The sequence below is a fragment of the Oryctolagus cuniculus genome, chromosome 5 (assembly GCF_051225735.1).
Source record: "Oryctolagus cuniculus isolate XC-2025 breed Fujian yellow rabbit chromosome 5, ASM5122573v1, whole genome shotgun sequence".
In the NCBI taxonomy this organism is placed as follows: domain Eukaryota; kingdom Metazoa; phylum Chordata; class Mammalia; order Lagomorpha; family Leporidae; genus Oryctolagus; species Oryctolagus cuniculus.
Window position 1 is genome coordinate 72,754,910 of NC_142871.1, and position 15,228 is coordinate 72,770,137.

General features: G+C 51.4%; 1 protein-coding gene across 1 annotated transcript; it reads right to left on the reverse strand.

Annotated features, from left to right (window-relative positions):
• Nucleotides 1-3,407: 3,407 nt before the first annotated feature.
• POU3F2 (POU class 3 homeobox 2) lies at nucleotides 3,408-9,465 on the reverse strand. Its single transcript, XM_008263291.4, has one exon. It carries the CDS (start codon nucleotides 9,188-9,190, stop codon nucleotides 7,859-7,861), a length of 1,332 nt encoding a protein of 443 aa, XP_008261513.3. The 5' UTR covers nucleotides 9,191-9,465; the 3' UTR covers nucleotides 3,408-7,858.
• Between the last annotated feature and the right edge of the window lie 5,763 nt (nucleotides 9,466-15,228).

Here is a 15,228-nt window from a genome sequence, read left to right on the forward strand (position 1 = left end):
CTGCTTGAATGCTTAGCGCAATAAAACTACCCTCCGTCCGCCCAAACAATCAAATACAAATTAGTTTAATGATTGTGCCTGCTGAATGTCTTCGAAATCCACAGGCAGAGGCGAGTAAATAGAAGCATCCTTGTTTGCGCGCGACCCCGCCCGGGCTGGCGGCTGGGCCCGGTGAGTGGCCGCGGGCGGGCGCGGCAGGAGCAAGCAGGAGGCCCTGGCGCGCGGGGCCGAGGCCAGGCCAGCCGCCCGGCGCAGACCCGCGCCCCGCAGGAGCCCCCTGCTTTGGCACCCAGGTCGCCTTCCGGCCCCTCCGCAGCCAACAACCCTCGGCTGCGGCCCTGCTGCGCAGCTCGGCTACCCCCCCCCCCTCCCCGGACCTCTGTCCCCCACCCGGCCTCACCTCCTCCAGGATGGAAAAGGTCGACTTAGAATTCCCGGCTCCCTTCTCCGAGACTTTTAAGAGCTGCGGGATTTCCTCCCACAGAGCTGCTCCCCTCGGGGGCCTCGCAGTGCGCAGTGGGGGCGTCCGCCGGCCCTGCGAGTGCCCAGTGTGCGAAGATGGGCTCCCGGCCTCCAGCTCTGCTGCGCGGCCTCTCGCTTTCCTAGGACCTCCGCGTCGGGTGGGGTCACAGGGTAACCCACAGGGGCTCCTGACTTCCATTCTTCTGGAAACCGACTTGAGGCCCAGCAGGGGAGTGACCGGGTTCTGGAGGGTCGTTTTCGTTCACGCTTTGCGCGTGGGGAGTAGGTTCCTCTCCGCTGGAGGCCAGAAGTTTGCTGGGCAGTAGCTGAAAGGAACCGGCTCAGAAGTTCGCTGTCTGGCCCTCCTTGGCAGTCCCCTTCGCCACCCTGGGAAATCCCCTAACCGCCCGGCATCCCGGGCAGTGGTCCTTTTCCCTCCCTAGATCTTCTGCAATTGACTCTTCTCTCCTGCTGCCTTGGGACGCCTTTTCCCAGCGTCTTGGGCCTGACTTTGCAGAGTCAAGCGGAAAAACTGGGCAGACAGAAAGCTAGGAGATTCTCTTGCGTCTGAGCCCCCTTCTCCAGTTCCTGCCCCACCGCCGCTGCCCCTGCCGCGCGCCGCTTGGAGAGGCCGCGCCAACCCGGCACCAGGTTCCCACCCCGGGGAGTAATGGGCACACCCCAAGACTTCTGCACTTTCAACCCCCACCTCCATCCTCAGCTTCGGGCAGACGAGCGACCCCACCCGTCCTCCATCTCCCCGGTCCCCTTACACACACGCACCCACACGGGTCTCCCTGGAAAGGGACAGAGTAGGGGTGGCCCAGGACGCCGGAGCTGTGGACCCTTCCCACGAGGTCTGGGCAGCCCTGGAGAATCCCGAGTTCCAGGCGAGCACCCAAGGGCCCCGGAGTAGCGAAGGCCAAGCCTGGGAGTCCTGCCAGTGCTCGGCTCCTCTGGCATGGGTGCCCTCCCTGCGCGGCGACTCGGGTCAGCTGCCGGGGTGCCCGAGCTGCGGGGCGCCTCTTTGGAGTCTGAGCGCCCAGAAGAGGCCGGCCAGCAGCACCCTCGACCGCCTTGCCCAGGCGCTGACCAACTTGGAAGGAATATTTGTTAGAAGGACAACAGCAACCAAAAGTTATTAATGTCAAATAATTCTCCTCGGGATCATGTGCTGTGGTACATGAAAGGTCACCTAAAAATTCTTGTGACGGAATGAGATTTCCTAAGAGGAGGAGGGAAACGCTCCCAACACGCTCCACAAGGATTTGTCCGGATCTTAACGGCCAGTGATTCACAATGGTGAATTTGTGTTGCAAACCCAAAAGAAACTTTCTTCTTCTCATTCTACTGCCAAACTCCGTGCCTGTAGTTTTTTTTTTTTCTTTTTAAACAACAAACCCAGAGGAAACACTGGTGGAAGGCAAAATAGATGGCTCAAATGAAAAAGGACGCAAATTCAAATTTACATCACAGCGAGGTGTCCTGTTGGCATCGTTGCGTTTGGCACATTGAGAGTTAATCGTATACAATTCATAACAATCAAAATCCCCTCCATATCGCTCAGACGGGGTCCTGATGCTCCCCAGTCTTTCTAAAACCAATGACAACTACGGCCTTGTGGGGGCATTTATTTTCTTCTGTTTTCTAAATGACAGTTCCCCATTCCGAGAGCGGAGAGCTGTTTGCCGCCAACTACAGACCACGCCAAAGCCTATGCTCTTCCCGCACAAACGCAGATGGAAGGCCCCCCGCCCCCCAAGTCCTAGACAAAGAGCTATAAAAACTCAGAAAGACGTGGAAGGAATAAACTTTAAGACACAGATGCATGTCGACTAGTGTATTAAATAACATTGCAGACCTATCTTTCTTTCTTTCTTTCTTTCTTTCTTTCTTTCTTTCTTTCTTTCTTTCTTTCTTTCTTTTTCTTTGGGAAATCCATCTTAATGTTACCATCCGAATTCAAGAACAATGAGAGAGACCAGGGTTATTTTGATGGAAGGTGGTATTGTTTCTGAGACCTCTAACTGCTAACCTAAGTGGAGGTGTTATTAAGGTAAAGGAAGGGTCCTACAGATAAAGTTAATTAACTTTTTTTTTTCTTCTAGAAATAGAAAATGAAGGAACAAATTTCCTAGCTTCCTCCCCAAGACCAGAACAATTCGGAAAATATCCTGGTTGTTTCTTTATCTTCACAACCAGGCAAAGCCTTTAAGAATAATAAAAATAAAACAAAACAAAACAAAAAAACCATTCTCTGGTACTCCTACATGGCCTCCCCGGCTCTGCCTAAGAGGAAACTGAAACAACAGAGGCCCTCATTCTGCCACCATGGGCCAGGGAAGTTCATGATTTGCTAGTTGGGTGGCAGGCCCCTGCCACTTTTGCATTGTTTCCTATCTTGAATCAAGTGGTGGACTAGGTATCAGAAGCCCTGGTTCTCTCTGCCCCCTGTTAAGAGTCTATGCATCGTTAAAAAAGTAAACTTTCCTAAACAGAGAGAATGTTTACATGAAACTTAGCTGTACATCACACCCAGCCAAACTGTCAGGATTCACAGTACTTTTTAAGATGCTTCTTTTCCTTTCATTTTAAATAAACACTGTCCCTTTACCTTACTCGTTGAGATACACAAGCATACCTGGAGAAACACTTGCTTTGACCCTCACTTCTCCATCCTTCCTTCCTTTTCTGTACAAGCTGTTCTTTACCTCGTTCTTAAACTTGCGTAGGAATCCAGTAGAACATAGAACTGAGTTTTATAGACTGATTTAAATAATCAACAGACAAATCACAGAGAGGTGTGATAAAAAGACAATTTCACCTCACTCCCCAGCACTGTCCAAGCTGCTTCTATATTAAGGAAAATAAAAGGCAAACAATTGCAGCACACAGACATATGCATACAGGTACCAAGGCACCCAAATTCCATTTCTCCCTCATTGTTGCTGTTGCATTCTCTTTATTAGCTGTTTTTGGACAAAGAAGAAGATAGAAAGATGAGTGCCTTTATCAAGTCATTTCACCAGAAAATTTTGCCAACCACTGTGTGTCCTCCACAGGAAGGAACAGGAAGGGAAAGGAAGCAAAGAGTATTTTTGTTGCTGCCATCTGAAATACAAAGGAGGTTACTTCGTGGGAACAGAGAATGTTCAGAAATGACAAGCATCATGTTATTTGCAGCCATTGCCTCTGTCTGACCTTCGCATGACTATCACATGATCGGTTCTCCCCCATGTTACATCATAAATTTTACAAGTGACATATTTTGAGGAAATACAAGAGCTCTATCAGGATGATGACATTTTGCTTTGTTGTCTTCAGGAGGGAAAAAGGGTTTGTCCTTGTGGCCAGCCAATATCTAGTGATGACAGATTTCTCACAGCCTTAGTGATGGAGTTTTTCCATGTTAGTGTGTGATATACTCTCCAAAGGGGTGTGGAAACTAGTCAAGTAGTAAGGATCTGAAGGGCGGTGAGCGGGGGTCAAAACTATGGTGTGTTCATTTAACATGTGAAGGTTTCCATTCGGTAGCCCCTGTGGTTAAGAACAAAAATGCCTTCTCAAGGTCCGCTAAAATGCCCTGCAGAGGGCAGATGCTGCTTGCTTTCTGCCTACAGCAAAGAGATATTGACCCAGAACTCAAATCCATACCCGGCTTAAACATTTTACCCATCAGCATGTCTGTGGTCACAAAACACTTCTTCTTTCTGTCACTTCTTGTTCAGTCTATTGATAAGATCATTTGGCTGAATCTGTTTGGGACCCTTGCAATATTGACTAGGAGTTAGAAAAGATGATGAGATGTAATAAGCCCAGAACTACCTTTCAAAACAGACATTTAAACTTAAACCAGTGTTCCGAGAAGGACTTTAATTTCATCAGTGAACCTGCAAAGTAACCCAACACCATTTGGAATTCTCATTAACCTTAAGACTGATTTTGGCAAATGTAAGCTTCCATCTAAGAACGCCTGGAATATCTGATAGGAGCATCTTGACTTGAGTCTTTCCCGTAGGTTCCTATTTATCCACCTTTCTTCTGTGAGAGCCTGTTTGTTTGCTCTACAAATCATTACAAAATCTATCTTTTTCTGTAATCCTAGCAGATAATATGTCATTTCTATTTCTAAGCATTTGATAAACACATACACGGCATATTGTCTGGATTACTCTTTGTTGGATGATATCTGTTAATTGTTAAGAAGAAAAAGCCCCCTATAAAAAGCCCTACTTTTCTATGGATCTCAAAATATGTGAAGACCTATGGGTGAAGATCAAAGTTTAAGTTTACCTCCTTCCCTTGATCCTCTCCAACACAGCACAACTGAATAAGGTTCAGCTAACCTGGGAAGAAGATGCAGAAATGGCTGCATACAGTTAAAGGGGACAAATGTCTCTTTGTGGAACCATGGAAAGGCAAACAAATTGAAGCTCAAATCCAGGAACTATTTTGATTTAATGCTACAGGCATAGTGACTGAAAGATTTGAGACTGATAGTTTTTGCAAAGAAAAATGAATCAGAAGAAAGAAGAAGAAGAAGAAGAAAGCCTCTGAAAGTTATAAACATGAAACCTGGCAATATACGCATAAAATTTATTCCAAAACTTTATGAAGTATAAAGGAAGGGAAGTGTTTTACACACAACTCAACTCAGTCAGTATAAGGTCTAGGGTCCCCCCCTCCCTTAAAACTTGGTACTATCTTTAAAAATAAAATAAAGATATTTCAATAATTAGAACAAACTATGAAGGTATTGTGCATTTCTGTTTTATGTAGATAATAAAATATTACTTTAACATAAATATATAAGGATCTCTGCGTTTTTATTTTCCCCACAAGCACAACCAAATGTACCAAAACAAAGTATTTTTTAAAAGAGACTGAACAAAAAAAATTACATCCCATATAGATTTTGCTCACCTACTCATTTAAAGCTACAGAAAAACAGTTTCCAGAACCTTTTTGCTTCAAAAGAAATAAATATACATTGAGGCAGGCCACTTAAAAATGATATGAAAATATTTCCCTGGGTAGCATTAAAAAAAAGAAAAATAGACAAAGGAACATTTAAACTATTTCTGCATTTCAAAAGACAGATATTAAACATATATACATAGTGGTAAGGTTCAGAGGTAACTTTCATCTGAGTAAACCTAGGAGAGTTTTAGAGGAGCCATAGACACATCCCCTAAACTCAGCTTCTGACCTTACCTACTTGGTACTAAGTATCTGAAAATTCATTTCCTCCCTTTCCCATTGGCTCTTTGCCCTGCTCTGGATTGCTTCACTAAAGCCTACTTCCCCTACTCAGGAACAAGCTGTGTGATGCCCCCCAAGCAGCTCAGTGCCCATCTCCTAGTGACATTCATTGGGGGAAATGAAATACAGGCAAATAAATATGCCCATTATAAGTCACCATTTATCTTGCAAAAACATTAGAAATGAAACAATCACAGGTGTTTGAAAAGACAATACTGTATAAAGCATATTTCCTAAAACCTTAACTACTGAGTGCAATGCTAATCTGATGCTGAACCATAATTTTATGGTAGTGAAAATTCAACCTTTAAAATAAAATTTTGTCTAATACCTAACCAGAAAAAAAAAACACAAACTTTTAAGGTTAATAAAAAGTGTTTTCCCTTTTTAGTGCCCTTTTGTGCTGATAATTTTTTAATATTAACTGATCACAGTTTAATGGTATTTATATTCAATACAGTTACAAGTTTTTTTCACAGACACTTCTCAGTGGAGTCTTTTGTGTTGGGAGTTAACCACTTTCCATCAAGGTAAGGTCAAAAATGCACTTAAAACTACTAACAAAGGGGAGAAAGGAAGGATTGAAAATGGTATTTCCCCCCTACTTCATTTGGCTTCCTTAGTGAAAGAAGGGAGGAGAAAGCTCTGTCCAAGTCAAACCGGTATTTCTGTAATAAAGTACCGGAGAAGACAGTGTGGGACCTTGGCTATGACTTGACAAACAAATGAGCCAGTGAAGACAAAATTGAGTGGAGATATTCTATGTATGCATATAGGTATTTGTGTGCTAAGAAACACACTCTCTGCATACCCTATTAAGTTCCTGGGTTATTTTCTTTTTGCTTTTTTTTAAAAAAACTTATTAGAGGAACAAAGTTTAATTTGCTGTTGTCAGCATAAATAATTGCTCATAATTAAGTTATTAAAACTGAAAGCAGAGAACTATTCAGGGACATCCAAAGATATATATATATATTTCCCCAGTTCTCTTCAAAGTGCCACTTTCTTTCTATTGGACAACTCTGGAAATATATTTAACCTCCACATTTCCTCTGAGCTCTTTCACAATGGGCCCGCCTGATAAAATGAAGCAATCAGTCACTCACTATCGATTTTTCTTGATTCCCCCTTCCATAACCTACCCCAGAAACACTGCCTGAAAATGAAGTTTACTTTGTGGCTGGTAACAAAAACCAATACTTGACTGTTATTTTTATATTCCAAAGTGGATTCTTGCCTTGGATGAAGCGGGCAAACCATGGGCATGTCCTGAAAGCAGATAACTGCTCATGTTGCACGAAGCCAACCGTGTTGCTTTGGTAAAAGGAACAATACATCTTACACAAATATAAGAGGGATCTGAAGATAACCATAGTTCACAGACAGTAAGAACAAGGAGCAACACAAGAGCACTGGAAATGGAGAGTGGTCAGGAGCTGGCTTCAACTCTGTCCGCTGAATAAAGCAAAGCAAAACAAAATCCAAAACGGCAACTTTCTACAATGAATGGTGGGGAGAAAAAGAAAAATATGTTCACGAATTTGTTCATGTAAACTTCAATTTTCTTGCAGTGCAAATTTATGTGGTTAAATCTTGCCTGTATAAAAAAAAATGGATATTTCTCTTCCCTCCTCCCTGATGGGGATCCACAGAAATAAACACAGCAGCATGTGCCAACTCAGAGCATGAGGAAGCCGCATTTTGTGTTTATCATGGTTTGCTGGATTTTCTTCCTTTTTGGTAAGTGATTTAGTTTTGCCAGGTATTTATCTCAGTGCTTGCCATCTCTCTCTCTCTCTCTCTCTCTCGCTCTCGCTCTCGCTCTCTTTCTCTATCACACACTCCTCACTCTAAGAGACACTCCATTCACTCCATTGCCTGGGTATTCGCCTGCAATGGTCAAAACACATCATTACACCTGCTACCGCTCATAGGATAGTCCAGTGTTTCAGTTGCTTTCCATTTTTCCTTATTATTTTTCTTTTGGAGGGACGGGGGAATAATAATTAAAAATAAAAGAACAATCAGAAGTTAGAGAGGGAACAACGGGGTGGGGGTGGAGGGCCCCCCTGGAAAGGGCCACAGACAGAAGGGGAGGGGGAGCCCCGCGCTCTGCTCCTCCCCCAGCGCGAGTTCACTGGACGGGCGTCTGCACCCCGTGGTGTGGTGGCGTGTCCCTACTCCCCCCGTACACATCCTCGGCGCCCGGCAGAGTCCCTCCGGGAGGGGTCATCCTTTTCTCTTTCTGTCTCCTGTTACAAAACCAAACTCTCACCACCTCCTTCTCCAGCTGTAAGCTGTCCGCGAGGGAGGTGATCTCCTGGGCCGAGGGCTTGGGGCATTTGAGGAAATGGCTCTCCAGAGCCCCCTTGACGCTCACCTCGATGGAGGTCCGCTTTTTCCGCTTGCGCCCCTGCGCTGCGATCTTGTCTATGCTCGTGGGGCTGCCCGAGGACGAGTCTGCCTCCTCCAACCACTTGTTCAACAAAGGCTTCAGCTTGCACATGTTCTTGAAGCTCAGCTGCAGGGCCTCAAACCTGCAGATGGTGGTCTGCGAGAACACGTTGCCGTACAGGGTGCCCAGCGCCAGCCCCACGTCCGCTTGGGTAAATCCCAGTTTGATCCGCCGCTGCTTGAACTGCTTGGCGAACTGCTCCAGGTCGTCCGAGGTCGGCGTGTCCTCGTCCGAGTGCGGGTCGTGGTGCGCGCCCGGGTGGCCCGGCGGGCCCTGCGGGGGCGGCGGCGGCGGCGGCTGCTGGTGCGGGTGCGAGTGCGGGTGCGGGTGGTGGTCGGCGTGGTGCGGCTCGTCGTGTGCGTCCCGCAGGCCATGGTGGTGCAGCCCGGCCGGCTGCCCGCCGGCGCCCAGCATGCCGTTGACGGTGAAGCTGGGCTGCGAGTAGAGCAAGCCGCCGTTGGACGCGCCCATGGAGGGCGGGAGGTGCGCCGCGGCCGCCGCGCTCCGCCATGCCCCGGGCCCCGGGTGGTGGTTGGCGGCGTGGTGCACCAGATGCGGCGGCCGCTGTTGCTGCTGCTGCTGCTGCTGCTGTTGCTGCTGCTGTTGCTGCTGCTGCTGCTGCTGGTGCTGCTGCTGCAGGGCGCCCGGCCCGTGCAGCTCATCGCCGCGGCCGCCCTGCTGCACCACCACCGAGGGCTTGATGTCCGGCTGGCCCAGGGGGCTGGTGGACCAAGGGGAGCCGTCGCCGCCGCCCCCGCCACCGCCCCCGCCCCCGCCGCCGCCGCCGCCCCCGCCGCCGCCGCCGCCGCCGTGGGACAGCGCGGTGATCCACTGGTGAGCGTGGCTGAGCGGGTGCCCGTTGCTCTGCAGCGCGCCGTAGTCGCCCTGCACCAGGCTCTGCGCCTCGCGGTAGCCCCCCGCGCCCTGCTGCATGCCGCCGGGCGGCTCGGCGTGCACGATGGAGGCGCTGGAGGTGAGCAGGCTGTAGTGGTTAGACGCTGCGGTCGCCATGACTCTCGGAGCCGGACTGAGCGCTCCGGTTAAAGGAGCCGCGCATTTGACAGTTACTTTTTCGCCTCGGGCTCCCTCTCCTCGCTCGCTCTCTTTCTCTCTCCTCTCTCTCTCTCTCTCTCCCCCAGCGGGCAGCTCCGACGCCCGCTCCGACGCCTTCTGTTGCTGCTCCTGCTATTACTGCCGCCGCCGCCGCCGCCTCCCGCCCGCCCGCCCTCGCTCTTTCTCCTCCTCTCCCTCCTTCTCGCTCTCGTTCACTCTCTGACTCGCTCGGCACTCCCCCCTCTCCCTGCTCTCTCCAGCTCTCTCCCGCTCTCTTGGCAGCGCCGGCTCGCAGCGGCACGCGCCTGGGCCCCGCCCCCTCCGCCCCCTCCCATTGGCTCCGCGCCCTTTGATTTACGTGGATACCGCTAGCAACCTCCCAGGCCGGCGACACTGATTGGTGCAGAGCTGCCCCCTCCTCCTCCCCCCGGGCGCAGAGTCCTCCCGGCCCTCCTTCGGGTGCCCCCTCGCCTACCGATTCAGAGTCTCTCAGTTCTCACCCCCCCTCTTTTCTTACCCACCCTGGGCCTCCTCCGCCCCTTCTAGGATGGGCCCCGCCCCCCATCTGTCTCCCAGGCTGAGAAGCCGGGCTGGGGGGCGGTCCCAGCGCTCTTATCGACCGCAGCCACTTGGAATACTTGGATGGGGGCCGGGGAGGGGTGAGGTGTGTGTGTTGGGGGGGGGGTTCCATTTTCTTTCCCCAGTAGGGCTGGGGTGGTGGTGATGTGGAGGAGAAAGGTTGGGTCGCACCGAGTCAGCAGGAGTCCTATTTTTATTCACCTAGGGACACACACGCACACCAGCGAGGAGCTAGACTTCTCCCCTTGTTGAAGCTCCCTTTACCCCCCAAGGTTAGAATTTCAGGGCGCGGGCGCCTCTTGCTCTAAGGTGTGCGGATACTTTGGCCCCCAAATCATAAAGGTGCTCTCCTTCCCTCTCCGGTCCGCCGCTGCAGCTGACTCTTCCTCTTTGGGTTTCAGGCCCAATTGTCTCCCAGTCCCCCGGCGAAGGGACTCCGCGAGCGGCAGGCTCAGTCGGTGCGGCGGCGAGTGAGCCGCTTCTGCCCAGGCGCTCAGAGTCTGCCCTGAAAACACAGCAAAAACTCCAGAAGTCTCCGCGCCAGACGCACGCTCGGGCGCGCGCGTAGTTTCGGAGCCCGCTTGGGCCGAGCTCTGCGGGGCGGGAGGCTGCAGGAGAGCTGGAGAGGGGTGCTCCGGGGTCGGGAAGGGCGGCTCCCGGAAGCCGCGCGGAGGGGCCTGCGACCGCTCGCGGTCCCCCTGACACCCGGCGCTCGTCGACACAACTTTTCCGTTAGTCGCTTCAAAAGCCGGCATGGGGGTGGGGGGGGGGGTGAGTGTGTGCGCGCACTGGGGCTGAGGCGAGGGGAACCTGCTGGGTCCGTAACTATTACGGGCACGAGCGCCGGGTTGTTGTAACCGACTTCTCACTCGCCCGCCCAGCTCCCGTGATCAGCATCCAGCAGTGCACTCGGGATCCTGGCTGCTGACAGGGTTCCCGCAGCGCCGCCCTGCCCAGCGCGAGCGCCCCGCGCCGCGCGGTCAGGTCCGGAGCCGCCGGAGCAGGTGTCCTGCGGCCAGTTTCGGAGCCTGCAGAGCCGGGAAGCAAGCAGCGGGGCGCGCGTTCGGGCCGGAGCGGCATAGAGACCGCCCGCTAGGCAGGGCCAGGCGTGCGGCTCCGGTCTTACGGAGCGAACCAAAAGTTACTGCTGGGGAGGGAAAGAGACCCCAGTGGATGCGACTCTTTCCGCACCTCCTCTGACCCCGCACTTTGGGGGCGCTGGCTCTGGCTCTGCCGGCGGTCGCGCGCTTGTGAGAGAAACCAAAACAAATCAAGGCTCAGAGGAAGCATTCTGGGACCGCCAAGCATCTTGGTCGAGACAGCAGAGTGGAGCGGGCCAGAAAATTCATCATGACTAATGAGGAGCGGTGCTCTTTGGGGAGTGGCTGAGCTGTTTATAAATCACCACGTTGAGCACCCGCCCGGGCAAGGCGCTTGGGCTGAGGATTTCCACGTGTCCTGTGTTTATGAGCGTGTGTGTGTGTGTGTGTGTGTGTATGAGAGAGAGAGAGAGAGAGAGAGAGAGAGAGGTTAGGGGAGGGGCCAGCCCACAGGCCGCCAGCGGGACGGACCCGCATCCCCGCCACGCGCGCACCCGCGCCGCGAGGCAAGGACACCCTCGGCGTGGCGCTCGGTCCCAGCGCAAGCGCGGCGGCACTCTGGCCGTGCGCCTGGGGGCCGCTAGGACTCCTCTAACTTGCTTCGCTAAGAAACAATTTCCAGCCCGAGCGTCTGAGCGCGCAGACTCCGCGGCTGGAGCCCGCGGCTCCTCGACAGCGAGCGAAAGGGCTGGGTGGCAGACAGGACAGCTTCTTCCCACCTCGGGCCTGGCGTCCCCAGCGCTGGACGCGCGGCTCCCCGCCCCCTGCCCTCAGCCTTGAGGAGCGCGCAGGCCATCGCCGCCGCGTGTTTCTTTCCCTTCTTCCTGGGAGCGCCCGGATAAGGAAGAATCCTGGCATTTGAAAGGGCTGCGTCTGGGTGCTAAGCACCTCGGCCCCCACCCTTTAGCACCTTCTCAGCGAACGCGCCTACTTTTGTCTGGATTTAATTTCACGCATCCGCGAGGGGCAAGGCCCTTGGCAGCCTGTAGAGATGACACACTCGAGGGAAGAATGAAGTATACGGGCGCATCTCCGAGGGAGATGAGGCGGCCAGGCTCCGAGTCTGTTAAAAAGTCCCTTCTCTTCGTCTCTCCTTCTGTGTCCCTAACCCCGCACCCGGTACACAGCGCTAGTGTGGAAGGGCGAGAATAGGCTGCACGTGTACATCAAAACTTCCTGTCTGGCGATTCATGCTCTGACATCCTTCCCGCTTTGACGTCCCAGGTCTCCACTCACTCCCACCCCTACCCCTACCCCTACCCCACAACCCTGCGTTATTTTGCTGGCTGGTGCACGGGCCAAAGCGTTCCCAACAGCGCGAGCTCGGGTGGTTCTACGGTTTAATATAGCCAATAAATACCCAGGAGTCCACAAAGCCCTACCTCCCCCACTCTGCCATCGCCCGGTACCTCAGCCTCTGCCTCTCACCACCCACCCCCGGAGCGGGGCCAATCGCGGTGCTGACCGAGCTGGGCGCGCACCGCGGCTCGGAGACCCACCTCCCCTGGAGCCACCAGCGCCTCCCCGCCTGTCGCCTGGGGCCCGGTTGGCGCGAACGCCGAGTCCTGAGCAGCCTCGGCTTGTTTGCCAGTCTCCCGGGCTCGAAGCCTCCCGGGAGGGTGGGGTAGGATGGGGTGGGGGCTCTGGGAACTCGGGCCCTCGCAGGATTTAGCTCTAGATGGAGACCTCGCCACCCTTTCCTCCCCGCGCCGTTCTTTGGGCTGACCCAGCCAGGGCAGAGTCCACCCGTCTGCCTGCCTTTCTCCGCCCGCATAAAAGCACGTTGAAGGTGTCTGGCACAGACACCTCCAGGTTTTGATTCAGCTCATTCCCTTTCACTGTTCAAAGCAGCTGTTCAAATACAGAGGCTGCTTACGTTGACGTGGAGAGGATTTCAAACAACCCTAAACGCTTTGAACTGACAAGGTGTCTTGATATCTTCCCTCACTCCAGCACAGTTCTCAAGAACACTCGTTAGGACCTTGCCTGAACAGGCGTTACAGGCAGTTCGTGCGGGCCTGGCCGCCTCTGGCGCAGAACTTCGGGTCCGGGTGGGGGGGGGGGGGCTTCGGCGGGGACAGGAGGGAGGGACCCTGTGAGCTGGCCCTGGTGCCCAAGCCAGCCCAGTTTATCTTCCTAGTTTCTGAAGGAGGGGTCTACGACGTAGACATTCTCAGCTGGACTGATCTGAAGAAGTGGTGCCAACTGCCTCCTGCTGGGATGTGCCGCGCTACCAGCACGAAGACACGCACCCTGCACACTTTCACACTTTTGAGACAGTGAGCCGGGCCTGGGTCTCGGTCTCAAGTCTTCGCCTGGGTGATCAGTGCAGGCCTTGTAATTTGAACTCTAATTTGACTGGCTCATCCAGTAACCACATGCACATCACACGTATGTACAACATTGTTGATCTATGTCCCAGGAGTTGGCAGAAAATCCGCCATAACCATTCCCATACATTCAGCAAGAACCATACAGTTATTAAAAGAGGTAAGATGATATTTGTATGATGCTATTATTATTATAATTAGTAGTAGTACTAGAATAATAGAAATCAGGGAGCAAAGAAAACAAAGATAATTTTCTTGGGAGGTGGCCATTAGGGGAGTGGCTATTATTGCGGGCTAGTTAGAACTTAAATTGTCTAAACATGTCTTAAAACATGTCCTAACCTTGTCCACCTTAGGGAAGAGTTCCTAGAATCTCCTTCCCTGCCTTTTCCTCCCCCTCTTTCTTCTCCTCCCCTTTCCTCTGGTCCCAGTCTTTCAGTCAGGTGCCTTCTGCTGCCTTGCTAACTCCCAGCAAGCTGTTTGATTTGGTAGAGAACCTCCTCCCTCCCTCAACATCAGAATGGAACTTCTTTGCTAAAGGTCTACAGAATGTCACAACTGAGGCTCCAGCTTCAGAGCTGCAGCTTTAAACAGCCAATCCGCACAAAGAAGCAGCTGGCTGCTTTAATGAAAACCCCCTTAAAGCTTCAAGAACGGCAGCCTTAGGGAATGAATTTATAAGGAGCATGGAAAATGCATTTCTAAGTTGCCAGTTCTTGAGAAAGACACAGTAAACATTTACATACAAAAGAGGGATGGAAATTAATATGTTTAATTCTCTAGCAGCATATTTTCTCCTGAATAATAATAGATTTGTATGTTACTATTTGCACCTACATTTTGTAAGTTCCTAAATGTGTATGTGTCTCCATATCTTAACAGTTCTCCAAGAAGGAAAAGTTTACTGAAAGTTGAAACTCCCTTAGTTCATGTTCAGCAACTCTGTTTGTCTATGCCTGGCAAAAATACAATCCTGTTTTATTACTACTGGGTAATCAGTGAAATGTAATATTCCAAGTTCAGTAATATTTAAAATGAAATTATTTAAATTCATGGATAACCACCTCTTTCACTTTTTCTTAAAGTTCTGAATCTTATCATTAAAAATAATCTCCCCCTTTGTAGTCCACCAGTGAATATTTCATTGATAGGCTAGACTTCTAACACCACTGTCACCCATGCAGTCTATGTGTTTCAGGGATTACTTTGAGTAATTTAGCCAGGGAAGCCTGCTAAAGTTTGGTGAATATTAGGCCTTAGGAGAGAAAAAGCATAAAAGACACATCCCACTCATGTGTAAGAGAAATTCTATTTGGAGCGGTTAATGCAGCTTTGTTTATATTGAAATCTCAGCAACAGGACAGAAGGCTATGGGTGGCTTCTGGTTCCATTCTTGCAGTTTCATTTTCAGCGATCTAACAGTTAAATGACCTCCTAACAATGGAACCTGAAGGTATTTTTTTTCTCCCCCTCGCCTTAAAGCAGGTGGATGACTGGCCACCAGGAGGGGATGACAACTCTTTGATAAATTAAAGTGATTTCAACAGAAAGCTTCTTAGCTTGAAAGCATTTGGAATTGTAGTGAAATGAAGCTCTTGCCGAAGCCCCTAACCCCTCTATCCCTCCGGAGCAATCTGAGAAGCGTTAGGAAAGGCGAGGGGCGAGTGCACTCGCACACACCTGCGCACAGGCGCGGGGGAGTAGTGGGGGCTGCCTGTCCCGTTATCTCACTGGGGCCGGTTATCCATCGCTGGGGGAAACAGGTTGTATTGGTTTGAAATTAGATTTCAGCTCTCTTAGTCTGGCTGCACAGAGCACGAATGCAAATCCCTTCTAAAGTGTACAAGTAACACCGATCATTTATGTCGTTAGTTTCCCCGGGACCGCAGCCAGCGGGGGAGGGGTGGTGCACGGGTTTTTCTGGTAAGCAGTTAACCACAGCGATAATAACTGTGGGGCGGGACCTCCTGCTAGGTCTCTGCGTTTC

Bases quoted from the DNA above. Each gene is read 5' to 3' on its own strand.
- POU3F2 (XM_008263291.4), bottom strand. From the start codon at position 9,190: ATGGCGACCGCAGCGTCTAACCACTACAGCCTGCTCACCTCCAGCGCC.